Source organism: Canis lupus, chromosome 19 (genome assembly GCF_011100685.1).
Source record: "Canis lupus familiaris isolate Mischka breed German Shepherd chromosome 19, alternate assembly UU_Cfam_GSD_1.0, whole genome shotgun sequence".
NCBI lineage: Eukaryota > Metazoa > Chordata > Mammalia > Carnivora > Canidae > Canis > Canis lupus.
The window spans coordinates 35,487,073-35,514,093 of NC_049240.1; the positions used below are offsets into that span (position 1 = coordinate 35,487,073).

General features: G+C 39.0%; 1 protein-coding gene across 5 annotated transcripts in view; it reads right to left on the minus strand.

Annotated features, from left to right (window-relative positions):
* Positions 1-27,021, minus strand: part of DPP10 (dipeptidyl peptidase like 10) — a 1,276,525-nt gene that overhangs the window by 589,300 nt on the left and 660,204 nt on the right. The window contains exon 1 of one of the 5 annotated variants that reach the window (XM_038564992.1): positions 18,411-18,587. The exons of 2 other annotated variants lie outside the window; for them this stretch is intronic. In XM_038564992.1, coding sequence (XP_038420920.1) covers positions 18,411-18,482 — 72 coding nt within the window. In that variant the 5' untranslated portion in view covers positions 18,483-18,587. Of the gene's footprint in view, positions 1-17,849; positions 17,955-18,193; positions 18,302-18,410; positions 18,588-27,021 lie in introns of those variants that run through there. 2 more of the 5 variants (XM_038564995.1, XM_038564996.1) reach the window with 2 other exon arrangements.

Below are 27,021 nucleotides of genomic sequence, written 5' to 3' on the forward strand. Positions count from 1 at the left end.
TCAAAACAGAATTATGCCTGAGATACTCTCTGAACACCAACAGGTTAGCACAATAATTCACCAGACTTTTCTCTGCAACTTCTTAAAAACAATGAAAGCTGTTCATTTGAAGAATTTTTGCAGCAAAACTGTTTGTCTGAAAATTGTTTCTCAAGGTCTAGGATAAAAGAAACAGATGTGCCTTGTGAGTTCTTAGCATAAAGCAGTTTCACATTAAAAAGTGGCTTTTAAATTTTTGGTATTCACAAATCAAAATAAAGGTGAGGTGTTTTTGTTAAAGGATGCACATTTTCAGGAGGAAGAGAGTGATTTTTTATTCACTTCTTTATTTCCTCTTATCTCTTTAAGGCAGGAAGGAAGGGAGGGAGGGAGGGAGGGAGGGAGACATATATCTGACAATCTGGGGAAATAGAGGGTTTGCTGTGCCACCAACATACTAACATCCACAGGCCAAAGGAACCCTGACTTCCTGACAAACTGCCCTGTTTCATCAAACTTGAGTTATCTAAACTAGGGTTTCAGGTTAATTTGGAAAAGTAATAGGCCTAAACTAAGAGATGTTGGATTAAAATGCAAAGGAGGGCTAATTCCTCATGATAAAAATCAAATAGTACCATTGCCTGATCTTTATGTATGAATATGTGATTAGTAATATATTAAGGTTTAAATCATATTCATTCAGCCTTTACAACATGAAATCAGGAATCTCTCTGGTCTTGTTTCACACAATACTTTTTTTTTTTTTTTTTTGGTCTGGATCACTTAAAGAGACTTAAAAAAAAAAAAAAGAAATTATAAAAGCCTTGCTTGGTTCCTATCAAGGTACCTCCCCTAAATTGTGCCAATATTCTTCTAATATCTCAGGCTGGACACCAAGGATGCCTGTTCAGAACTCTAAGAACCACCTCCAGTTCAGTATTTTGACTTTCCAGAGCTATTAGAAAAGAAATTCTTTTTCTTAGTGTTTAAAGATTAGCAGCTACAAAGTATGTTCTAGCAGAATGCAGCAGGTGTATTGTAAAAAACTGATTTTCCTTTAAAGTTTTTCAGAAAAAAAGGTATTTGGTTTTAAATAGCTCTGTAATTTTTACAGAATCTTAAAATAAATTAGGAAAATAAACCTTGTTTTTCCTATTGTTAAGAATAGTCTAACTAAAAATTCTTCCTTTGAAAGTAGTTGAAGTCTTAGAAGGGCTGGTCATCCTTAAAGGACTAATAAAACATTTCATAAGTACCATTTTTCTTCCTGGCGTGTTTGTTAATAATTTTCAGTACTACTTGGTGGAAATGAGGGGAATATTTTGACCAAATCAATTTTCTGAGTTTGAAATGGTTCTCAGCTTCTTCATTACATGAGGTGGTAAGGACATAAAAATTCATGCATTTCTAATTTATTGAAGTAATTTTTCTTTGAAAATAAAGAAGGACTCTGCAAAGGCCAAAGCCTTTCATCTCTTCCTCAACTACTGTTATTTTCCTTCCTCTTCACTAGGAGAATAAATAATTGTAACTGAAAGCAATATACAGCCTTTCCAGGCCAAATAATAGATGTTAATGTGTGTACTATGCTCCTTAAAGAGGTGCTTCCCATTTCCCAAATTAGATGAATTCCAAAGGATATAAGAAAATGCAAGCGTGTTAATGTACTCATCATCACTTATTAAAAATCTCTAGATCCCTTAATAAAATTAAAAGAAACCATATTTTCACAATGCTGAATCCTTTCCCTTGGCAGACATTTGGCTTCATGGGACTATTCATTCAGCTACTCTAAGACAAAATCTTCCTTATTTTTACAGAAGACACAGGGCATTTTTAAAATTCTCTATTAAAATTTCTAAATACTGTCTCATTTCCTTAACATGAATAAAACACAGAATATAGACATGTCTTTAGAAATCTGGGAAATACTCATCAATTATATCCAAATTTTTAGACTGCAAAGGCTGTCACTTATTCTTGAGTCTAATGTTTAGGACAGGAAGGAAGCTAAGCTCTTTTCAAGATGTTAAAAGAATCTCATATAGAGATCAATGTTATATAAAGGTTTTATAGACACACACACACACACATATATGGCGCAGATAGATGGCATTGAAGTGAATGCCAACAAATTGAATATTTTTTTTCTAAATTGAATAGTTTTATTACAATTTTACAAATGAGGAGATGAGATTCAGAGAATATAAGAGATTCCCATGGTAGAACAGCTAATAAATGGAGAAAACATCTTTTTGGTCACAATCATACATACCATAATAACTATCAATTGCTTTCCTTTATTAAAGTTAAATGACTAGATATTTACATGATACTGAATGATTTAAATTATGTTAAGTAATCTGTTTGTGTGGCTGATCTATAAATCATAATTGATTCTCTTCCATAGGTAATAGTAATACTCAGACTGACAGTTAATGTAATAATCCTCATCAGAAGTCTGGGCTAATACTGTTTCTTATTTTAAATATGAGGAAACCGAGGGATAGAGAGAAAAAGTAATTTGACTAGAGTCGCATGATGTCTAAAGTGGCAAAACTAGGGTTTGAACCTAACTATCTGCCTGTAGAGTCTATGCTCTTGTCCTGCAAGACATTTTCCTCGGTATTTAGGGAGTATCTATTGTGTGTCAGACAATGTGTTAAGAGCATGATTCTTGTTGACTGTATGTTCACGGCAAATGTAGTTTACTTTGAACATTTTAACTATGCATAATTTCCTGTTTATCCACAGTATTTTAAAAAAAGAAAAAAAACCCACTTGCATGTGTGCACAATGTGTATAAACTCCACAATTTAGAGAAGCTTAAAATTATCTGCCTTATTACTTCCCAATAACCTTGAACAACAAATTGGCTTCATTTTAATGAGTGAAAAGGTGAATTCTTCAGCCTTGGTTATTCAGTAACCTAAGTATAAGATCTAAGCCTTATTTTTTAGAGTTGTTTAGTTCATTTTGTTTAGTTAAATGACCAATGTTAACCAAGTCTACTTCTTTATTTCCTGATATTAAATAAAGCAGTTGTCTTCATTAATTTCTAAATAACATAGTCACATGGTTCAAAAACAGATATAACACAAATATATGCTGTGGAATGTTTCTCTCCTAGAGTTGTTCCTCTGCAACTCAATTTCTCATTCTACCATTATCTTAATAGATCACTGCTACTATTATTTTCATTTTTCCTTTGAAGAGAAATTTTCACATATACAAGCTAATCCAACATTTTCTCCATCTTTTTTTATATAAAGGCTAGTATACACATTTATTTTAATGTATATGACATTATGTTGTTTATTTTTTTATAAAAATCTGGACATTATCAAAATAGAGCTTCTGTTTGCTTCATTAGTAAATTTTCTTCCTTTATTCATGATTAATAGGTCTGTGTCTCATAAATTGATAACTAGTCTTGGTGCATGCGTTTGCATGGTCACTTGTGTGCCCACAGAAGACAAGGATCGTGATCTCTTCACATTGCCTGAAACAGATACTCACTAAACAACTCAAAAATTATCTAGTGGAGCACATAAGCATGTGTGTCTAAGGGCAAATAGCCAAGGTTCAAAACCTTGTTCTGCCAGTTAGACATCATGCAACCCTATTCAAATTACTTTCTCTATGCCTCAGTTTCCTCATCTTTAAAGTAAGAAGACAATACTAACTTGCACAGAGTTCTGATGATTTATTAACTATAGTCTATTACTGCTATTATCTATGGGAGTGAATCAAATTATGATTTATTGATCAGCCACAAACAACAAATAATTTAATATAATTTAAATCATTTAGTATCATATAAACATCAAATAAATCATTTAACTTCAGTAAAGGAAAGCAATTGATAATTAATATGATATGATTCTCAGCTTCTCTTTTCCAAAGCCAGAATGAAAGCTGTACCTATTACATAGAGTTTATGGTGATGATTCAATGAGATATAGACACCTAACCTTTGCATATAGGAATACTATGGATTTGAAATTTCAGTTTTCAATTATAGTAAAAATGACAATTTTTTAGCACCAAAACTATTTTTCTTTTATATTTCCAAAGCTATACTTTATAATTTTGCTATAAGCCACCACAGGCTTACCTTCCATGACAGGTGCCAGCCTAGGTAAAGCCATAAATTAAAATTCAACCAAGAATCTTTGCTGTCAAGAAATAAAGTCTTACTTAAGAGTATGGTCCACAGAAAAATCATCATGTTATAAATGCAGATTCTTGGACCTCATTCCAGATTCTTTGGTTTAGAATCTGCTATATCATATTACCTTCAAAGGACTTCAATGCATGCTAAAGTTTGAAAAACAAAGATCTACAAATAATACAGTAGCTATTTGTCACATATGGCTTTTTAAATTTAAATTAATTAAAACTAAGTGAAATTGGAAATGAGTTCCTCAGTGACACTAGCCATAATTTAAGGAATTATTAACTACATGTGGCTGATGAGTACCACACCAGAAAGCACTTATATAGAACATTTTTATCATTCCAGAATGTACTATTGGACAATGCCTATAAATAAAAGGTTTCTGTAGGCAGTAAAAGATATATCAGGAAAATAAGTTTTAATAGTTCGATAAGATTGTTTCAACCCCAGATTCACAAATCCCTTTGCACACAGTACATAAATATTCATTCAAACATTTTTTCTTTCAAACCCAGATTAGAAAATAGAGGGCCAAAAAAAAAAAAAAGAAAATAGAGGGCCAATTAGGGAAGTGGCTTGCTTCATGTGCAAGCCGTGATTCTCTCTTGAGATTTCCAGACCCATTTCTATGTTTCTTTATTTCCCTTCATATTCATAAGGCCTTCATTTTGCATGGCCCCTAACCGTCAATTCTTTTTTTTTTTTTAAACTAATTTATTTATTTATTTATTTATTTATGATAGAGACAGACACACAGAGAGAGAGGCAGAGACACAGGAGGAGGGAGAAGCAGGCTCCATGCTGGGAGCCCGATGTGGGAATCAATCCAGGGACTCCAGGATCACGCCCTGGGCCAAAGGCAAGTGAGCCACCCAGGGATCCCCGTCAATTCTCAAGACAGGCCATACTAAGCAATCACACAGAGACAAATACATTCAAGTCATACATACATTGTTACTACTCCTTAGTTACCATCAAAGGAACAAAGAAAATCATGGGAGAATCCCAAATATGCAGATGGATGAGAAGAAGCTATTTCTTGACTGGCAATAAAGAAAATGAGTGTCAACAGAAGGAAAACTTACACGTCTTAAATCCGACTGTGTGGATAGGTATGGTATCTCCTCCTCCTAAGGGCAGCCATCTTCTAGAGACAATCACCACCACACAACTTCATCTGAACCTTATTTTGCTGAATCTTCAAGGATGGCTTTTCACCACCTTGTGGGCAATTATTCTACTTAATCTTTTCCTGCAAACAGCTATTTGAAATTACCAAGTTGTTCCCTTCCATCCCTCAAAAACACCTGGACCAATTTGTTGGCATGAACTTGAGAGAGAGTATTGGCTGACTGGCTGCATTCCAGGACCTCACTGCAGGTGAATCAGATTTGACACCTGAAGCTCCACAGGGCCTGTAGAAAGCTTTGATAAAATTGCCTAAGAAGTTGGCTGTGATATCAAGTGTAGACCCAGATGGCACCATTTTTGTGAGTTAGGGGATAAGAAAATTTTTGAGAACTTGGAAATAAAACTTAAGTATGACTGCATGTTCATCTTTTCGATGGCAGGCTGAATCATGGTCTAATTGGTGCACACAAGCATTACACAATTTTAGGAAAATACACCTTTCTTACACTATTTACTTTTGTCATAAATCTACAACATAAACATTAATTGTAGAAGTTACAAAATATTTGTCTGTTATAGATAACCACAAAAGTTATGATTTAAATGCTGTCAGATATTAACCAGTTGTGCATCTTATTTTGCAAACTATTGTGCCATTCCTTTCCTGAATGAATATATAAATCACCCTCCTTGAAATGCTAGTTGGGCTACTTTTACCATCTTCACCATTCCTTTATTAATAAGTTAAATCCTTGACATTTGTTCTCTGTATATTTTGATAAGAACCAGGATTTTTTTATCTGTGAACATATACTTTGAAAGGATCAGTGCTGTGTTCTTCAGACCTTCACATATGATCTGCACCAGGCCTTCCTATTCTCTGCCACTTCATCTAAGAAAAGAGAAACAACAGAAAACTTAGGCCTCCTCCAACCATTACACATGTGACATTCTGCTCCTTGATACTTCCAGATACAATCTATATAACAGATCTAATTTTATTAAACCTATTTCCTGGAAAAAAAATTAAGGAAAAAAACCCACAAATTTAAGACCAACTGGAAACTTCCCATTTTAATTCTCATCTACTTTTTCCTCATCTGATGTCAATACATTCATCCAAAAATGATTTTTATGATCTTAATGATTGAGTGAGTCTCCTAGCAATTCCTAACTTAGGAGGGAAAAGCTCTGATTTCTGATCTACCAAATTCATCACTGGTATGACCTTGAACAAGTCTGCCTTTATCATTCCCACCATCTTATCAGTAAATGAGGTGACTGAATCATCACGGTTAGTTCTAGGATCCTTTAAAAAGAACTATATCTCTTAAAAGGACAAAACTAACGGAAAATTAGATTGCATTATTTCAAACTCTCATTCAGAAGTAGGAACACACAGCACATATAACTAATAATCACCATCAACGGACTTGATGCTGGCAATTTGTTCGTTCCCACACTCGAGTCATTTAATATGTGCCTGCCTACAGGATATCCATAAGAATGAATATTTTCTCTTTAAAAAATGGCTTTAAACGGAAAATGGTACTGTACAGCAGTCCCACATTATGATAACTGCTTAATTTTTTATCCCCTGTATAGTATAACCTCTTCATACTTTGTGACCTCTCTGAAACACCTTTTCTTGTTACAGAGTGATGCATTTTAGACTTTATATAACAATTATGGGCTTGCTATGTTGCATAGCTCCATACCAGCAATTTTAGATCATGATGCTTTTGTCCTGGGTTTCTCCTTAACTAAAACTGCCTTATGTGACCAATAAGCAATATCAAGCTGACATTTCTGAGCCCAAGTAGCTAATCCTAAATTGTATTTACCTATTTTCAAATATTTGCACCATCTGTGATTCTATATTAGTTTTTTTTTTTTTTTTGACTCACTGTTACAGCCCAAGGACTACAGCTTTGAGTAGAAATGAAGCAGCACTTCAAATGTAGAATGTATTATAAGCATGAGAAGAGAACTTAGGCATGGAATGGGAAAAGAAAAAAAATTCAGGAAAAGCAAATATATATATTCAGTTCACCACCTTCAAAATGCAAACTTTGTTGGTTTTCCTGTACTTAAAAGTAATATAAAAATGAATGCCATATATTTCTTAATTAATCCCTAATCCATGTTTGATTTGGAGCCAAGATACTTCCATATATAATCTCCATATCAGTAAAAACAGGAATTTAATAATAAATGTACTCTGAATTTTGGTTAAAGTAATGGAGAAATGAGCTTTAAAGCTGGTATTCCCAACATCTGGGAACCTCAACATCCAGTGAAACTGGTTTTGCATCACTTTGCCTCCGTCTGGTGTAGTAGCCCAATACATATTAATAACAAAAAAGTAAATGAATAAATAGACACCAACGTTTTTTTCAGTACCTCCTGGATAATAAATCTATCTCACTACTAATCATCAGAACAATTCTGCAATATAAGCATCATCCCATTTCCAAGTGAAATATTAAATTCAGAGAGAGACCGAGTAACTTACTCAAAGTAGTAAACAGAATTTAATCTGAGGTTAAATGTAGAAAAAGTCCTACTTCTTCCCACTATAAAGAATTGTGTCCTTGAACATTCTTATTTATTTTACAAATAAAAGTCTCTCGGGGGCAGCCCCGGTGGCGCAGCGGTTTAGCACCGCCTGCGGCCCAGGGCCTGATCCTGGGGACCCTAGATCGAGTCCCGCGTCGGGCTCTCTGCATGGAGCCTGCTTCTCCTTCTGCCTGTGTCTTTGCCCCGCCCCCCTCTGCATCTCTATGAATAAATTAAAAAAAAAAAAAAGTCTTGGAGAGGATGTGGAGAAAAGGGAACCCTCTTACACTGTTGGTGGAATGTGAACTGGTGCAGCCACTCTGGAAAACTGTGTGGAGGTTCCTCAAAGAGTTCAAAATAGACCTGCCCTACAACCCAGCAATTGCACTGCTGGGGATTTACCCCAAAGATACAGATGCAATGAAACGCCGGGACACCTGCACCCCGATGTTTCTAGCAGCAATGGCCACAATAGCCAAACTGTGGAAGGAGCCTCGGTGTCCATCGACAGATGAATGGGTAAAGAAGATGTGGTTTATGTATACAATGGAATATTCCTCAGCCATTAGAAACGACAAATACCCACCTTTTGCTTCAACGTGGATGGAACTGGAGGGTATTATGCTGAGTGAAGTAAGTCAATCTGAAAAGGACAAACATTATATGGTTTCAATCATTTGGGGAAATATATAAAACAGTGAAAGGGAATAAAGGAGAAAGGAGAGAAAATGAGTGGGAAATATCAGAGAGGGAGACAGAACATGAGAGTCTCCTAATTCTGGGAAATGAATAAGGAGTAGTGGAAAGGGAGGTGGGTGGGGGGAATGGGGGACTGGGTGACAGGCACTGAGGGGGGCACTTGACGGGATGGGCAATGGGTGATATACTGTATGTTGAAAATTGAACTCCAATTAAAAAAATAATTTAAAAAGAAGTCTCTCGGGTCTTGTATTGAAACTTGGTACTTTGACAAAATTATCAGAGAGTCTAAAATTGCCTTACAAGAAATCCAGTGGATCAGAAGCCTGTTATTTCTATTCTCAAGGAAGTTCCATAATTCGCCGACATGCTTTCCAGAGTTCCTAAGTATACCCCTCCTTTCTGAAGGAGGGAGTCAACCAGTCACTAGTCTGCTCACTATTAAATTGTAATTTCAAATGCTGAGGGCGAGATCAATGGGAGGTCATTCATGCTGAGAGGAAGAGATTTAAGAATGCCAGGATGTGCATGTATAATGGAAGGTGCTGACATGTCCTTAGAACAGTGGATCTCAGTTTACTTCCAAAATGGCTTTATGGTACTGAGATGACTTCTTGTCATGGCAAGTTGGAGAAAATGCTTATATGGTTCTCTAAAGCTTTGTGGCAAGATAGTAAAAGTCTAAGGACCACTGGCCTAGGAGAAACCAAGGAGAAACCAAGAAATGTCAAGTGAGTTTTTGCCTAAAGATTCAAAGGTTTTAAGGACTTTTTTTTTTAAGTTACTCCTCTGTCAAGTGCTAACAAGGTAGATGTGTCACTAAGGCACCAACAAAAGTGCTATATCAACAGCTGAATCTAGCAGCAGGACATGCAGCAAATGGCCATAAGTGAAGAGGCCCAGAATCAAGTACTGCCTCTTGATTCTAACCTACTGTGTGACCTGAGACAAGATACTTCATCTCTCCATTGGATATCTCCTGATTTGAAAACAAAGACATTAGATTCAGCAATCAGAATACTTTCTCAAAATGCTACCATCATTTATTACTTTATGGCCATTTCAAGGAAGAATTTGGAAAGGCAAGGCCACTGTGGACATCAAAGTAGTTTAGACATCAGAGAATCAATCTTGGCCAGAGATCAATCTCAGAAATGGAGAGAGGTGGAAGGAAATGGATTTGGATTTGGATATGGCACAGGTGGAAATAGAGACAAAGGATTCAAAATCACCATCCTGTAACATAAGAGGCACTGATTCTGTAAGCAGACATTTGTAAGGAATGGCAGATGCAGAAGAAACTGCTTATAATGCACTGTGGCACTACTGTTAGGTAAATCTCATTTTAGAACAATAATAAGCAACCTCCATAAATGTGAACAGGGGTGGATCTCTTCCATTATCAACTCGAGGTTCAGTTCACACCCACCTATCACTGCCAATAGGACTGTCAAAAAAGTGAAATACACATAATTCCTAGGATCAGAGGAAATGGATAATTCTAATCCCTTCATGGTACTTAGAAAAGAAACAACAAGTAAAATGTATATTCTTTTCCCATAAAAAATAGTGGAGTAGATAGGATAAACTCAGACACTAGGAAATACAAATTATATACTAATCTATCCAAACAAATTACCTATTTCTATATTTTGAGAAATTTATGAATTTTATATTTTTATTCTTGAAAAGACCTATTTCTGTGACCTCTACTCAGAAGGTATCTTGACTCCTAATCTTTGATTTGGTGTGCAGAAGAATCAGTGTGCAAGTTTGTAAGACATTGATTTAAAAGGTCACTTTATTAAAACAATAACAACTGACACTTTTTTCAAAACATGTGAAATGAAAAAAACAAAAAACAAAAAACAAAAAACAAACCAGCCATGTCTTGCAATCATTAACTCATAATAAAACCCTTCCTGGAGATGAGATGTGATTAATGGAAGCAAGGGTATCAAGAGTTTTCACTTGATTCCTCCTGCCAAAAGTAAATCCAAGTAACAATAACAGGAAAAGCCTACTTCTAACCCTGTAGAAGCATTATTAATGCAATCTCAAGTGGTCTCACTGGTCCATTACTTGAAAATAAATCGCAGGAGAGCCTGCCATTCAAGTTCTCAATTATAAAATTCAGGTTTGTCATTGTTTTCAGAGCAGAGGCTTTCAGATGGTATAAAAAATTGAATCTTCATTCAGATCTCAAAAAAGGGGGTGGGAATAAAGATAATAAAAATACCTTTTTCCCCTCACTTTTCTTCATCTGCTACTTTGTAACCTGATACACAGGCTTTCGCATTGACCTGAGAAAATCGGTAAGTATGATAAATTGCAATAATAAGAAAGTCAGGTGATATTCAACTTGGCTGAAGAATATACAGTTTGCCTTGGCTTTCTCAGATGCACAATCAGTTTTGACTATTCACTCAACTAACATTACTTAAATTTTAACACAACCTATTATCAGCTCCTGTATGCAACAAATTTATAAGTCCATCATTTCTCGAAACCAAACTTCCAGAAAGAGAATATTAAACCATGAACACTTTGAAGAAGACCCTAAGGCTTTCAGGAAAACAGGTTATCATCTAAACATAGCAAAAATTAGTCAGATTGTTATCAATTGATTTCTACCTAATGCTCTTTAATAATCTAACTCTAAAACACCCCATATATTTAGATGATAAGTGTGTATATGTATATATATGTGGTGTGTTTGTTATGTATACACACCCACACATACATATATTCACCATTTTCATTAATGTAAAATTGTCTTAGCAAAACATGAAATAATCTTCTCAGATAATCTAGAATCATAGTAGCAACAAGAATAAAAATGCTAAGTTCTATCTTCGGCCAGAGGTTATGCAAGTCCATTCCCAAAGACTGTCTCTAATCCTTGTATCATTCTCACCATCCTCTTCCTTTCAAGATGAGGAAATGGTTTTAGAGGGATTAAATAGTTTGCCCTGCATTGCATAGGGAATGGTAGAAGAAAGTTTTAATATGGAATCTGTTTTGACTTTGTTCTCAATCCTACATCACATTGCCTCTCCCCCGATTATAATTAAATCTGAATATCATTTGCCAATTCCAAAATTATTGTAGAATATACTATTCTGGTTAATGGAAGTAGCATATCATCTGAAAATTAAGTTAAAAAGTATTAATATTTCAGTCACTTTCAAATAAACTATAGCATGCCAACCTTGAAAAGAAAAAGGAAATCATTTTTTATTATATGGAAGACATTACAAGGGGTACTGTACTGTTAACATCAATTATTGAATGGATTAGTTCAAAGTAAAATATTTTATCAGTTTGGGATAAAAGCAAATTTTCTGTATGTAGCCTGGCAGTGAGTGTTACATCTACCATTATATAAGGGTATGTCTGAAACCCTGAGGAATCAGTACAACGTAACAAAAATGAATCCATAAGAGAAGAGCTTTTTCTTCAGTCTCCATCCTCCCCACTAAACCTACTTCCCACATTATCATCCTGGAAGTAACAATCATTCCTTTTAGTTAATACATAATAAATGAAAAGAATGTCTACCAGGAGACGGTGTACAGTTTAAAAATGTTGGAGGACAGGGACTGTCTAGTTAGGAGAATGTAAACAAAGACTGCGTGTTGTCAAAAAGCTTGTAGATCAGGTCAGTACAAAACTTTAAAACATACACTAGGACGTACACCAGGGCAGAAACACTTCTAAATTTACAGGAGGACATGTGTTTACTAAGATATTTATAGTCCATTATTTATTTGCCCTTTTTGGGGGGACCTTTTACAGGCCTTCAGATGGGACAAGCTCCAATTTTCCTTGCTGATGCATGTCCCAGGTTATGTCCTCATTAGTCGCCCCTCCTCATCCATGAGAGATATATTCTAAGACCCCCAGTGGATGCCTGAAACCTCTGATACTGCTGAACCCTATATAACACTATGTTTTTCCCTATATACACATAACTATGATAAAGTTCAATTTATAAATTAGGTACAGTCTGATTAACAATAGCTAATAAAATAGGACTATTATAATATACCGTAATGAAAGTTATGTGAATGTGCTCTCTCCTCATCCTCTGATGATGATGATGATGATGATGATGATGATGGTGGTGGTGGTGGCAATGTGAGAAGATAAAATGCCTATGTGAGGAAATGAAGTGAGGTGAATGATGCAAGCATTGGGGCAGAAAGTGAGGCTACTACTGACCTTCTGACACTACCTCTGACAGAGAATCGTTTCTGGGATCTCAGCTGACCTGGGGACCTGAAATTGTGGAAAGTGAACACCGAATGGGAATGGGGCTAAGGGTGGGGCTATTGTATCATGTTTCCGTAAAATATGAACTTGATTGGAACACAGGTAAAGCCACTCAACAAGTATGGAAATATATGGAGGTAGTTTTATAATTGGAACACCAAATATGAAATATTAACTTAAATATTAAAGAGGATTTCAAATATCTCCTTTCTCCATGCTCATTACCTTAGGAAGCATATTACACTGAAAACAGAGTGCAGCATATTCTGCAGCTAATTCACCTGTTAGTGAGAATTAGCCAAAGTTTACTTCCAGTTTGGGTCCTTAGAGAGTAGGATGGTAAAGAAGTGAGTTTTGCCTGAATGGAAGTAGAAATGTAATAGAGTATGTTGAAGTCTGTGTTTCTGCCAAATCAGTCCTGATGTTCAAACCACATAATACATATTATTAATATAATATGTATGTGCATGTGCAACCTCATATGTAATCCTAACATGGGTACTGAACAATGCAATGTTTTGTAAAATGTTAAAATAACATACCAGTTATAGGTAACTCGATGATCCTCTAAGCCTCTCCCCGACCTTTTTCTAGGTTCCTGTTCCCAGACTAGTGAATGAAAGCATATTTGGCATGAGACAGGCTTTATTCAAAAGTCTTCACATATTATTTCACTTAATTATTACAATAAATATGTAAAGGATCACCTCCATTCACAAAAGAAATATAGAAAATAAGCCTGCCTGCCCAAGGAAGCAGAGATGACTAGTGGAGCTGGAATATAAACTTGAATCTGTGGTTTCCAGTGCATAACCCAATGCATAGACAATAGTGACATTATGTAATTGTAAGTGATTCAATGAACCAAAATTTTTAAATAGCATTATTTTCACTCAGGCTGAGAGAAGTTTGTTTTCAGTGTTTTAGTTCTAATATAATGCACTTTATAAGAAAATGCAGCATTAATATTTAATAATACAATTTTCTTTAACCTCTTTTTATATAGTTTAATTTTTCTTAAATGTGCAATTTGCTCAGTCCCTGAAATAAACAAAAAGATTAGAAGCTTACAAGCAAGGGATGTTTTGTGGAATGTTCTAAACTCACTAGATAAAATGGCATATATACATGTAATAAGATATACAATGCATATGTAATAAGAAATTAAGTGATAGTAGAAAGTGTATAATATCTCCTAAGTCATAAAGACTTCTACATAATACCTTTACCCAATCCAATTCCAGTATATGTGCCTCGAAGTGAGCGCCCTTTACCCAATGTAAATTATCTTTTGTAAACCAAATCAAAAGAAGTCTCCCATCAATTAGATATATTTATGTTATGTTGAGTAAAGAGTAATAAATGGCCTATTAAATACTTTTTCAGCGTGATTTCTAAGAGCTACTTTTGAGGTTCTGTGTTAAAAACAATAGTTTATAGACTAAATTATAACATCTTTTATATTTGTCAGGAAAAGATGGAAAACTAACTTTTGAAAAAATTTTCATCAAGAATATAGTTGAAAATTTTAATCAAGGTTGCCTTACCAAACTTGAAATAAAAAGACTGAATCCTAATTTCTGTATGATAACATTTGGATTAATATTACCTATATGTGAGAAGTACAAGAGATATTTTACAAGAGGCATTTTGCATGTTACGTATTTAATTGCAGTTTTGACCACGAATTATTTCATCAAGAGGCTGTTCCATGCTGAACCATAAGAGACTGGTTTTCCACCAGCATATGTATTTTTAGAGAAAAATGCATAACCAATGATGTCTTTGCTACCAAATTGTTGCTTATAAAAATATATTGTTTAGTCATACTTCAGAAAGTAGGGTTGTGGGGTTTTTTTGTTTGTTTTCTTAGCTTTTCATTTTGTTTGGAATTTTGTTCTGGTTGTTGTTATTGTTTGTTTTAACTTGTTTTGGTTTGGTTTTTTGGAGCTGAGAGGACCACCAAACATTTTAGGAAATATTTTTACCCATTGGATTCAGCGGAAGGGTGCCACCTGGTGGTAATGTGGATAAACCAGATTTAACTATAAAAACGTACCTCATTTAAGAAACCTTGAAAGTCCCATCATTACTAAGATTTTTTTTTAAGTTCCTGTGTACTTGTCAGGTCCTACCTGGTTCTTTTTATATTATTTCCATCAATGGAAGAGATATTAAGTTAATTTTACAATTTTAAGAGCTATTATTTACATTTCTAATCAAAGCTTTAAACAAATTCTTCAAGTTATATTCAAAGTAAATCTGTACACACAAAATATTTGTAATTACTTTTAATTATGCTAATAATAATGTGTTGAACTGTAATTGTGTAGAAGTTAGAAGGTAGGGCTTTAGAATTAAATGACCATATTTTATCTTATGTACCATAGACGAGGGTTAAGTTCCATCTTCACCACATATGAAGACAAGTTTGATTAAGTTAGTTTCTTTAATCCTCTGTATTCTTATCTCTAAAATGGGAATAACCACAGTACCTAACTCAAAAAGTTTCTTTGAGGACCAAGTAGAAAGATGCATTTAATAAATGTTACCTTATCAGTCCAGAGGACAGTACTCTGCACATGGCCAGCATTCAGGAGGTTATTTTTTAAGAATAGTAAGTTACAATTTGTCACACAAGATTTTAGATCCCTCAATGTAAAGTGGGATACTGATCATATTAAAAATAATTCTATCCACCCGTGTCAAATCATTTACCTAGATATTTTGTAAATGTGGAGCATTATGAGAACAACAAAAATAACTGTCATAAACATTTAATCAATGAAGTTTTAAAGGAAAGACTACTGAAATGATAAAAATATTTCCAATGATTCAGATTATTAATAAAGGTACAAAAAAAAATAAAGGTACACAGTCTCTACTATTTTTGTGGCTGCTTCTCCCTGGGGAAGAAGTGACTATTGTCGCGGCACCGTGTGCCTTAGGAGAGTCACAGATGAGATGAGACAAGGAGGTCAAGCCCCCTAAAGGACCATAACAACAACCAAATTATTTCATTCATAACCATTTCACCCAGAGGAAAGACCACAGTCTTCCACTGCTCTGTAAGTGGAAACAGGTGTGCTGATGACCTCAGGACAAGGCGTTTTGGAGATTTCATAAAAAATCTCTACCATGAAAAGCCAAAGACCTTTCTGGCAATATTTGAAAGCTTAAATCACTCAAAATCAATACACAGTGAGTGATTAGCTGGAGCATGCCCCCTATTTAACCATTAAGTAGGACTTCATAAAGCTATATTTTTTATTTAAATTTGTGACTCAATTTTTTTTTCAGAAATACAGAAATCAGACAATCACTCACATCTAGTTGGGGGTATTACAGCTAGTGCCACATGAGAGTTGTGACAATCGCAGCATCAGGCCACAATGACTAACCCGGTTAATAAAAACTTAGTACTCTTAGAGCGTGTAGTTTAAGCAATCACAGCAATCATCCACATTATCTGGTCATCATTTCACATGTCAGGCTTCAGACAAAGAATATGCTAGATATAGATGTTTTCTGGGAGTGCCTGGAAAATCCTCAATGGGATTGCGCTCTGCTTTCCTTCCCCTAGCAAACTCATTCTCTTGCATTTTTTAACTCAAGCATAATATGCGTGCCACTGACATTTCAAAATCATGTAAATGTCCAAAAAGGCACTTAAAAAACTCAGTTAAAACAAGAGTTCTGCAAATGGCCACTCCCTGAATATGTGAAGTGGCCATAAACAAAAAATGCACGCTAACAAAAAAGACGGCTTCAAGCTTGACTCTATGTCTTCAGATGAATTTTAAGTACCCGACTAGTCCTGCCAAAAGGCTTTCCGGTGCACATGCAGCTTGTCCACTGTTTACATATACATTTTCAGTTCCTGTGCGCTCTGCTCTGCTTCTTCCTCCCCACCTCCACTGGCACTGGAGCAGTTTGCAGCGCCTCAAGTAACCAGCTGGTGTCACAGGTTAGTGAGCAAAGATTTCATGTGGGGACTCTCACCTGACTAATCATTCTTATTGGAAGCATCATTCCAAGAGCAGTGGAGAGAGAGGCTCAGCGCCTTGTTAATGGAATTTAAGGGCTGTCAGCTTGAAAGAGGATCTTAAACCCATGCTCCTCTCCCCAAATTCTCTTTATAATCTGCTAACCAGTTGCCACCTTGTAGTTGGAGAGGGCAGAGGAAAAGGATGCAAGGGAAAAGGACAGACAACACAACATCGACGTGTCAATATTTTGATAGTTCTCTCAGGGCGGGGAGTGAAGCGCCCAGTTTAAGGGAACCACTGCTTTGTACAAACTGCAACATTCACTCCAGTAGATGGAGGGGGGCTGTAAGGCGCCGAGCACCCCTCGCCACCTGTGTGAAACGTATGTGCGGGAAACGAGCAGGAAAGGGAAGGGGAGAGCAGAGAGCCCCCAAGCCAGGAGGGATGACCAAGACTGGGATATTAATAAGAGCAGCCCCGGCACCTCCCCTCGGCTCACCGCCTCTCGGGCGATCCCGACGGCTTCCCTTGCCCTGCTCCTCGGGCTGCACTACGCGGAGAGCCCAGCGGCCGCCGGAGCCTCGCGGTCGCCCCTTTGCAGCAAGGAGCTCGCTCCGAGCGCGTCCGCAGAACCGCGCAAAGGGCCGCCCGCCGGGACCCGGGCGCCTCCGTCGTTAGCCGCTGACCTGACGGTTGCCCTCTCGGCCCAGGGTCCCCGATGCATGTAAACGTGACGACACCCGGAGCCGGCTCAGCACAGCGCCCCTCCTCCCCGCCCCGGCACCTCGGCGCTCCCGACCCTACAACTTTGGGAAAGAGCGACACCGAACTCCCGAGTCACCCCAATCTGGGGACGGAGACCAGATGAAGATCCACCCCACGGGTTCTGCTACAAACCCCGAAACGCCACATAAAGGGGGGCAGAGGGGGTGGCCGGTGCGGAAGGAAGGGGACAGAAATAACCCTCGGCCAGCACAGGGCACCTCATCTCTGCAGACACAGCACATCTGGCCCCAATAAATCACTAAAGCCAGTACCTTGCCAGCTTCCCACGCTGATGCCTTCTACTCCCCAGCTCCGCTCCCAGCTCGGCGGAGCGCGGACGCCTGGATCACCGCCCGCCCCGGGCAGCCCCCCTGCCCCGTCCCGGTCTCCTCCAAAGAGGGCAAGAAAGGGAAACTCTGGCGGCCTGAGGTCATTTTCCTGTGGGCGGCTCTGGCCGGCGATCGCCCCTTTCCGCGGCGTGGACCCGGCTCCGACCCTGCCAGCGGGCGCCCCCAGGAGCGCAGCGGAGCCGCCCCCCCCCCCCCCGCGGCGGGAATCTGAGCCCGGCCCCCCCCCCCCCCGCCCGCCGGGGCTCCCGGGCCACCCCGGCCTTTACCTCTCTGCCCCCTTCCCCGCGGCTCGGCACCCCGCGCATCCTCTCGCCCGGCCCCAGAGCGCACCCGGCTGCTCTAACTTCCTGCGGAGTCCATGGAGGAGCGGAGGGGAGCCCGGAGCCCGGAGCCCGAGCCCGGAGCCGGGGCGGGGGCGGGGGCGGGGGCGGGGGGCGGCCCCAGCCACCCCTCGCGGAGGGCCCGGCCCCTGCCCGCTCTCACCTGGTCCGCCGGCGGCGCCTGGCTCGCCCTGGCCCCGGGGGTGGGCTGCTGCTCCTGCTTCATGGCTGTCATCGCCGGCGGCCCGCGTCGCCGCTCACTTCCTCGCGGGCACTTCAGGCGCGTGGACCGTCACTTGGCAGCGATGGCATCGCACAGGAGCCCGGCGCTCTCGGAGGCGGCGGGGGAGCGCGGCGGCGGCGGCGGGGAGGGGGAGGGGAGGGAGGGAGGGAGGGAGCGGAGCGAAGGGGGAGCGCAGGGGGAGCGGCACCGGGCAGGCTCCCCGCGCCAGATCCCTCCTCCGGCTACCGCAGACCCTCCAAGTCCCCCGCCCCCCGCCCCCGCCTCCCCGGGGCGTGCAGAGCCTCGGAGATGGAACGCGACCCAGTGGCAAGTTAGTGGCGCCGCGACAGGCACCTGACCGCGCTCGAGCGACGTCTCCCGGCGCCCGCGGAGCCCGGCTCGCATTCTACCGCAGTCCGCGCCCCCCGCGCCCCCGCGCCCCCCCGCCCCGGGGCTCCCCGCGCCGCGCCGCGCAGTGCTCAGCGCGCCAGGTGCCGCCGCCGGGAGCCGCGCGCCCGCATCGCCCGCAGCGCCCGCAGCGCCCGCAGCGCCGGAGGGACCCCGCGCTCCGCACACGCTCGGCCGCCGCTGCCCCGCGCCGCGGGCCCCCGCCCCCGCCCCCGCCCCCGCCCCCCGCGGCTCCCGCAAAACCCGGAGAAGCGGAGCGCGCCCGTGCGAAGCCCTCGGTGGCTGTGCCGCTGCCACTGGGCATGCTCCAGCGCCCGGGGAGGGCAGGGGGCTGGGGGCGCTGGGGCTGCCGACACCTGTCGCGACCCAAGGGGCGGTCCCAGGGCCCGGGCCGAGCCCCTGCGTCTCTCCATTTGTGCCCATGGACAGCCGTAGCCTAGAGTCTCCAGCCTGGACCCCCCCCCCCCCCCCCCCCCCCCGCTAGCTGCCAGTGGAATTCCCAAAGGTGGACGGATTGCCAACAATGAGAACTAGGGATGACATTCCACTACTCACCCCCCCCCCCCCCAGGATACATAGACAAGTCTTCAAATTTTAAGTCCCGACTCCAACCTTCCATCGGCTTAACACAACCCTCTCCCCTCCAAAGTTGGTTTTCTGAGCACCTATGATGCGTCACACACACTGCAACGCTTGGACGGACTCGGGGGGGCGGGGGGGGGGGGACACTAAACACCCAGACAAATTTAGCAAGTTCCCTGCCTGCAAGGTGTGTACCTGGTACGGTGGGTACTGGGAGCCTAGAGCAGGGATATGAACCAATGAGTCAAAGGAGTCCATTTCACTCTTTGGAAGTTGTACTCCTGTGGGTGGGTAGAACACACCAAGTCCACCGGCTTCTTCATCTAGGTGCATTACTACCTGGTTTTCCCTGTTGCTAAGAAGGGCCTGCCCAAAGAAGATGGACCATGAGCAGTCCCCAGTCTCAGGCACAGGTTTTTGGAGATTGCTCACCAGAGAAAAGGCTGGAAGCAGTTAAATATCCAGATGTTATTGCACTCAGTACCAGGGTTGTGGCAAGGTTCTAGTGGGAAGGGATGGAGCAGATGGATGGGGGAGTGCGGCTAGTAGCTTTGAGTTTGTTTTTATTGGCTAAGGCCTAGCTCCCCCACCCTTGTCTGAGTTAGTCTATGAACTAGCTATTCCTAGAGAGAGGCTATCCTAGGATAATAGGAGTTGTGCTCTTGCCTGTTAGTGAACTGTCACATTTGTCCTGAGTATTGTGACAACAGTGCCTTTAAAATATGTTAAAAAAAAAAAAAAAAAAATCAAGGGCACCTGGGTGGCTCAGTGTTAAACGCCTGCCTTTGGCTCAGGTCATGATCCTGGGATCCTGGGATTTAGCCCCACATGCCCTCTGCTCAACTGGGAGTCTGCTTTTCCCTCTCCCTCTGGCCCTGTGCTGTCCCTCTCTCTCATAAATAAATAAATAAATAAATAAATAAATAAATAAATAAATAAATAAATAAATCTTTAAAAATTAAAAAAATAGTGATCTCTAGGTTATATTAGATTAGAAAATAAAAATATGAATTTTTTCTTCAGAAAGGTTGGATTTGAATGATGAGAGCTTACTTTTCAAAACTAGGTAGTCGAATGCATATTATGAGTGACTTCTGATAGTTCATTGGTCCAATGGAAATAAGTTTTTGAGAGGAATAACTTTGCTATTTGTAAAAGTATAAAGCAAAGTTTAGAAATGAAACATGCAGAGTACCTGGGTGGCTAGGGCATTAAGCATGGGACTCTTGATTTCCGCTCAGATCATGCTCTCAAAGTCCTGAGATCAAGCCCTGGTCCATCTAGGCTCAGAGGGAGTCTGTTTGAAATTCTTTTTCCCTCTGCACCCCTACCAAATCTCCACCTCCTCCTGCCCTAACCCTCTGGCTCACTGGATGCTTGTGCCCTCTCTCTCTCTATCAACATAAATAAATCTTTAAAAAAATGAAACATGGGTATAGTAGCTATTGAGTAGTTTATCCAGGAAACATGGCAATCTCTCTTTTCCCATATGCTACCCTTCTTCCCCCAAGGAAGAAAGGGGTCTACATTATTCCAAAAGTGTTTCTGACCTTATATTTTGCTCTTCTGCTTATCATTTTAGTACATTCATCCTTTGAATGTGCTTCCATTTTGGACAATTGATTAAACTTGAGAGTTTAAGTACAAAGATTTTTGTTGACATGGGACAAGCATAGATCAGAGGGAATCATTGTCATCCTATTTGATTACTCATTTGATTGAAGTCAATGGTTCAATTTGCATTCTTTTTCAGCATTCATTTTAAAATCCACTTTGGTTACAAACAAAAGATGTAAGTTGTATATGTTTCATATATAATGTGTATATGTGTATATGTATCATTTTTTTAAAGGAAAGTTTCTTTGATTTGAGTCCATCTTTTTGTGTGGGTTTGTCTAAGCTAAATGCATTATTTATATCTGTTGGGGGTCTAAGTTAAAGGTATTAATTAAAACAATCGGGATCCCTGGGTGGCGCAGCGGTTTGGTGCCTGCCTTTGGCCCAGGGCGCGATCCTGGAGACCCGGGATCGAGTCCCACGTCGGGCTCCCGGTGCATGTAGCCTGCTTCTCCCTCTGCCTGTGTCTCTGCCTCTCTCTCTCTCTGTGTGACTATCATAAATAAATAAAAATTAAAAAAAAAATAAAAATAAAAAATAAAACAATCTCTCTACAGCATATCATTTCTAAAAATTAAAGATTTAAGGAGAGCTTTGTAGAAATTAATAGAATATTTTTGAGTACTTTTCCTCATATGTTTGAACTAACTCATGGATAACCATAAAACTTAAAATACTGATACAATAGTAAAAGAGCTTGTCCTAGATTTTGTGGAATGGGATCAGACTCTTGTAACTGCAAAAGACCTGTCTCCAATCTGTGGAGAGACTGCTTAGCAAAATTCCCTCTATTTTAAGTTATAAATTTCTAAACTTTGCAACATACTCAGAAAGATTTCTAGGATTTAGACTCCATCACTTCCTTCTGAAAATTTTCATCGGCTCAAATCCTAGTTTCGGGTTCCCATGGAGATATAACCTATCATGTTGCATCCTCAACATACTGATAATTTCCAAAGTCCCTCAAAAATTTTCTTGCATAAAATATTGTGAACATCTACAATATCTTTCATTGATATTTGATTCTTCAAAAGTGAGATGCCAATTCAGTACATTTCATTTTACCTAAAATTATTAACATGAATAATTGAGGATGGCTGATGAGATTTAGATAATAATTAAATTTATTGAAGATAATCATTAAAATGTTTAAGTGTCAGTGGCAAACAGAGGATGTTCCAGAGATACTTAAGTCATGTGTGCTATACTCAGTCTTCCATATCAAATAGTAAGTCCAGGACCCTAAAATCCCTAATTTACTTTAACAACCCCCCATAACAAGGCCTGGCTAAACTCTGATATGTTAGAGAAAGACAAAAGTCCTTTGAGATTTTGAGAAGTAGGGTAGCCTTTAGAGATAAATTCTTCAGTTTCAGATAAATCAGATAAGGCAAATAGGATTCTGTAAGCAACTAGTGCCCTGGAGTCTGTCCTTACCTTTTCCTTCTCTTCTCTCTCTTTCCTGAGGTAATTCTGCAGTGTCATGTAAAGGCCACTTTGATGGGGATTTCCCTAGCATTAGCCAGTCCTCTATTGAGTGCCCTTAATGAGCACAGCATCAGGAAGACAGAGTTCATGAGCTGTGCCTTCAGAGACCCGGCCTGAAATGTGTCCAATTAGCTTTTCACAGATCAAGAAATAGCTTTAGTTCACATCTTCTGCTATCATTTGCTTTCGATTTATCAATCACCTCTACTCACCTCAATCGGCTTCTTGAATTTCCCAAAGTGCACATCATGTCATTGTGCAGAAAACCGAGATGTTGAGCAATCCTCAGAAACAAGCTATATTTTAGAAACCCTAACTAGTAAAATATCTCAAAAAATCATTTTAAAAAGAACAAATAAAAAAAGGAAGGAAAAGAAGTAAAGGCCCTAAATATTTAAGTGATAACCATGTACATTACTCATACTGTTAAGAGATTCTTGCAGCATTAATTTAACTAAATTTTTTGTCGGTCTCTATGACAGGAAGACTTTCCTGTTGTAAAAATTCATAGCCCAATTATGATCTCTGGTGGAAGCAGACAGAGTTGCAATATCCTGAGAGCCATTCTGTTGCTCACTGGAGACCTGCAGATATTGACAAACTGCTCATTCACATTGAAACCCAGTGCTATAGAGTCTGCTTAGTTGTTATATTAACAAACCTCACAGCTTCTTTAACAAAACAGCCCTTCTAAAACATATGTAATGGTTTTAAGACAGGAAAATAATGCTTATGATTTTTCTGTGTAATATTTTCTCTCCATTCATATAGCTGAGTCAACACCAAACACTTGAGAATGTGGGAAATTTACCTGTTGTCATTCTTTTTACCCAGTAGAAGCTTGACAAGGGGTCCATGTTTGTTTATTTGATTTTTTTAAAGAGTAATTACTTAATGAATCAGTTATATTGGCTTAGCAAAAAAAAAAAAAAGACATTTTATCTTTTTCAGTTGATATTAGTGGTTATTTTTTTGTCTGATTTTCACATTTCTTTAGAAATAAAATCAGGTTTTCCAAATCAGACTCTGTCTGCAAATAGCAGAAAGGTTGTCAGATGTGGAAGAGTATTTAGGAACACTGGCGTAAGTGAGTCTGCCTTTGATAAATAAATTTCTCTGAACTTGGTATTTCTCATTTTCATAACTAAGATTAGATTTTCTAATAATTCAAAATATCTCTTTATCTTTGTCCTTGGAAAGTACATTATTAGTGAGACATCTCTTATACTCAGATTTCATAATAGTTGCCTAACTTTTTCCCTTATATAATTCCCACAACAGCACAAAGCGCATTGCCCGTTCAGGGAAATCTTTCACAAACTGCAAGAGAAAATGCTACTGTGAAATCCTAATTTTTGGAGAGAAGAGAGAATTTCCATCTTTTGTAAAAATTTCATCATGTTCAATTTATTCTTAAGGAGTTAATACTAGATTCAGACTCTCCTATGAATTTTCCTTTTGAAAACAAGAGATAGTCTAGCATATAGGTGAAGCAGCTCCCGAGCATCCACTGACATTAAAGGGCCCCTGGCATTTTTCCCACTAATTGACTCTCTAACACCGGGAATTATTCTCCTACAAAAAAAAAAAAAAAAAATTGAGGCCAAGTCCTTGGATTCACAGCTAGTCCTTTTACCACACAGTCATCTGTTTAGATTATACAAATATAGTTTCAGGACATCTTGGGATGTGACCTCTATTGAAATGAGGCACATTAAGATACATCTCTCATTACTGAACACTGTTTAACCTATTAGCCTAGATGGGTTGTTTGCTACTGGTGTAGATCACTTCTTATACTCTAATATTTGAGTAAGGGACAGGCAGGGCTAGGTAGGGAGAGATAGGTAGGGGGCTATAGGACCAGGCTCACAAAAATCCCAAAAATGTGAAGATGAAAGGAAACCAGAGATGAACAAACCAGACAATCCTGTCCCAGGTGCCAGATACGGGGTCTTGTTATAACAGCTAGTTGTGATCAACAAAGAATTACAGGACCATAAAAAGGAAGTAAACCAATGAAAGTGTTATCACTAGTCGGTACTCAATGCTGATATCAATAGAGATGTTAAAAGGACTTAGATTCCCTGGTTGGCTTTCAATAAAAGACCAACCCTATAAGCCTCCAGTGGGAACCTTGTCAGGACCCCTCTCACTACTGAAAGCTTTTTTTGTACCCTTGTTTAATAAACTTCTATCACTTTATTTACTCTTTGTCCATGAGATTCATTCTTCAACTCTGTGAGACAAGAACCCTACTCTCTCGCTTCATATTCACATATTTCTTGTCCATCTATATCTTTTGGGGAGAATAATTGAGTCATTTAATATCTATCTTATACATCTAAATATTTACTAATGTCATGTCTTTATTCAAATCAGAGAAAGAGGAGAAAGAGGTTAAGGAAAAGTGGACGGAGAACACGAGGAGAAAAAAAAAAAGCCAAAAGAATGCATTTTGAAGCTGTTAGAGATATTAGAGTATATTAAGCCTTTCATATTTATTCATGCTTTCACATGAGGACTAGAAATACTATAATTCCTATTGGTTAGATCCTATGTATTGCTCCTACTGTTGGCTATATTCCATATATTCATATAATTTTAGAAAGCATAGTCCAAATTTTAATTTCCTTATTTTTCTCTAGCTGATTTATATTTGATATTTTCAATCAATAATATCAACCTTATATTTTCTTGTGATATTTTATCATTTTTTGCACTTAATAGTTGATTGTAAGCACCAATGGAGAAGGTAGAGAGAATCTATAACAAATAGCACAGTTTATATAAATCAGTGACTAGAAAAATGCCTTTTAACTAGCTATTTTATTGAATCAGCAGTGTTTGTATGAGTGTTTAATCCTACATGATAGGATGTCAAAGTTGCCTCACAGATGAATGAGCAGCTCTCTCCTGGAGTCCCCTAGTCCTCCCTGTGGAGAAACCTACCACTCCTTCTTCCATCTTCCCAAATGTGACTGATCTGTTAGGACCCAGCTCCTCTCCAAACTCCAACTCAAGTTCACAAGGATTTTCTTCATTCAGTGTTTTCATAGTGTAAAAGTCATTACATATTTTATGATACTTTTCTGGACTGCCTTGTGTAGCATCCCAATTGTCACAAGTGACTTCTCTTTCCTAACAAACTGTAAATTCTCGGGGAGAGAGAACAGCCCCTTGGGGACTGACTTAAAGTTTGTGTGTGTGTAAAGGGTTGTGGGTAGGGGTCTATATCAGTCTCCTTGCTTAAGTAGAGATTTGGGGGGATATGTAAGTTGAAAAAAAAATTCTTCCCCTCACCCCCTGAATATTAAGCTCTGTCAGAAACTTCCATACACTTGTTTTGTTTTGCTTTCTTTTAATTTATTGAACAGGGTCACCCAGGGGAAATATTTTCTCTCTCTCTATTATCTATTGTTCACCTTTATTATGCCATATAGAAATTATGTAATCTTGATATTCCTCTGATGCTGGGTATGAGTAACGGCCCACAAGATATTGCTTGATTCCAAAACATTAAGTAAAAGCCAGATAAATTTGGAATTTTCCACATTAATGAGCAGATCCTATTTGTTAATAAAATACTGAACCTCCAATGCTGTGAACTCAAAGCGCAAAATGAATTTGGAGATAACAGCTATACTGGCAGTACCACTCCTAATTTATTCTTTCACCCATAATACATAAGTATTAATACTCCTTGAGAAAGGAGGAGCTATACTGAGTAAAACGATAAGGAAATGTTTAATTGAATAAGATATTTTGTTGTTTTAAATATAGCTTAAAGTTCCATAGCTTGCCTATAAAATGCCAAAAATTAACACAAGGTCAATAGAATTTTTCAGGATTATACCTAATCCTAGCTCATAATTTGTTTTGCCTTGTGTCCTTTCCATACATTTCAAGCAAATTTGTTTACCTAATCTAGCCTTTGGACCACATTTCAAAAATAGTGTGAGAGGATTGTCATTGGATGGGGCATACAAATAATAGCAAGAAAGGAAAATCTATATACTTAGAGAAAAAAAAAGAAAAATATTGGACCTTCCACTTAAAGTAATAGAACAAATTAATACCGTTTAGTGTGGGGAGGGAAAAAGAGGCAAACATCCCTATGCAACTCAGTTGGATCTTAGAGTATAACCACATCATGGCATAATAAAGGTGATGTTCAAAATGAGGACCTTAGAAAAAGTAAAATCACACTGGACATACTTTAAATGACAGGGTTATTTCAAGAAGATAGACTGCAGTGATGCCAGCATGGGTTTAGGCTAAACAGAGAAGTAGATATCAAAACCAAAAGCACTACATTTACAATAAATCTAGATAGCAATATATCTCTCCAAATTTCTAAGTACCAAAAGCAACACAGCTTGGTTGTCTTTGGTGTCTATTTTTTTAATAATACATTTATTTTTTATTGGTGTTCAATTTGCCAACATACAGAATA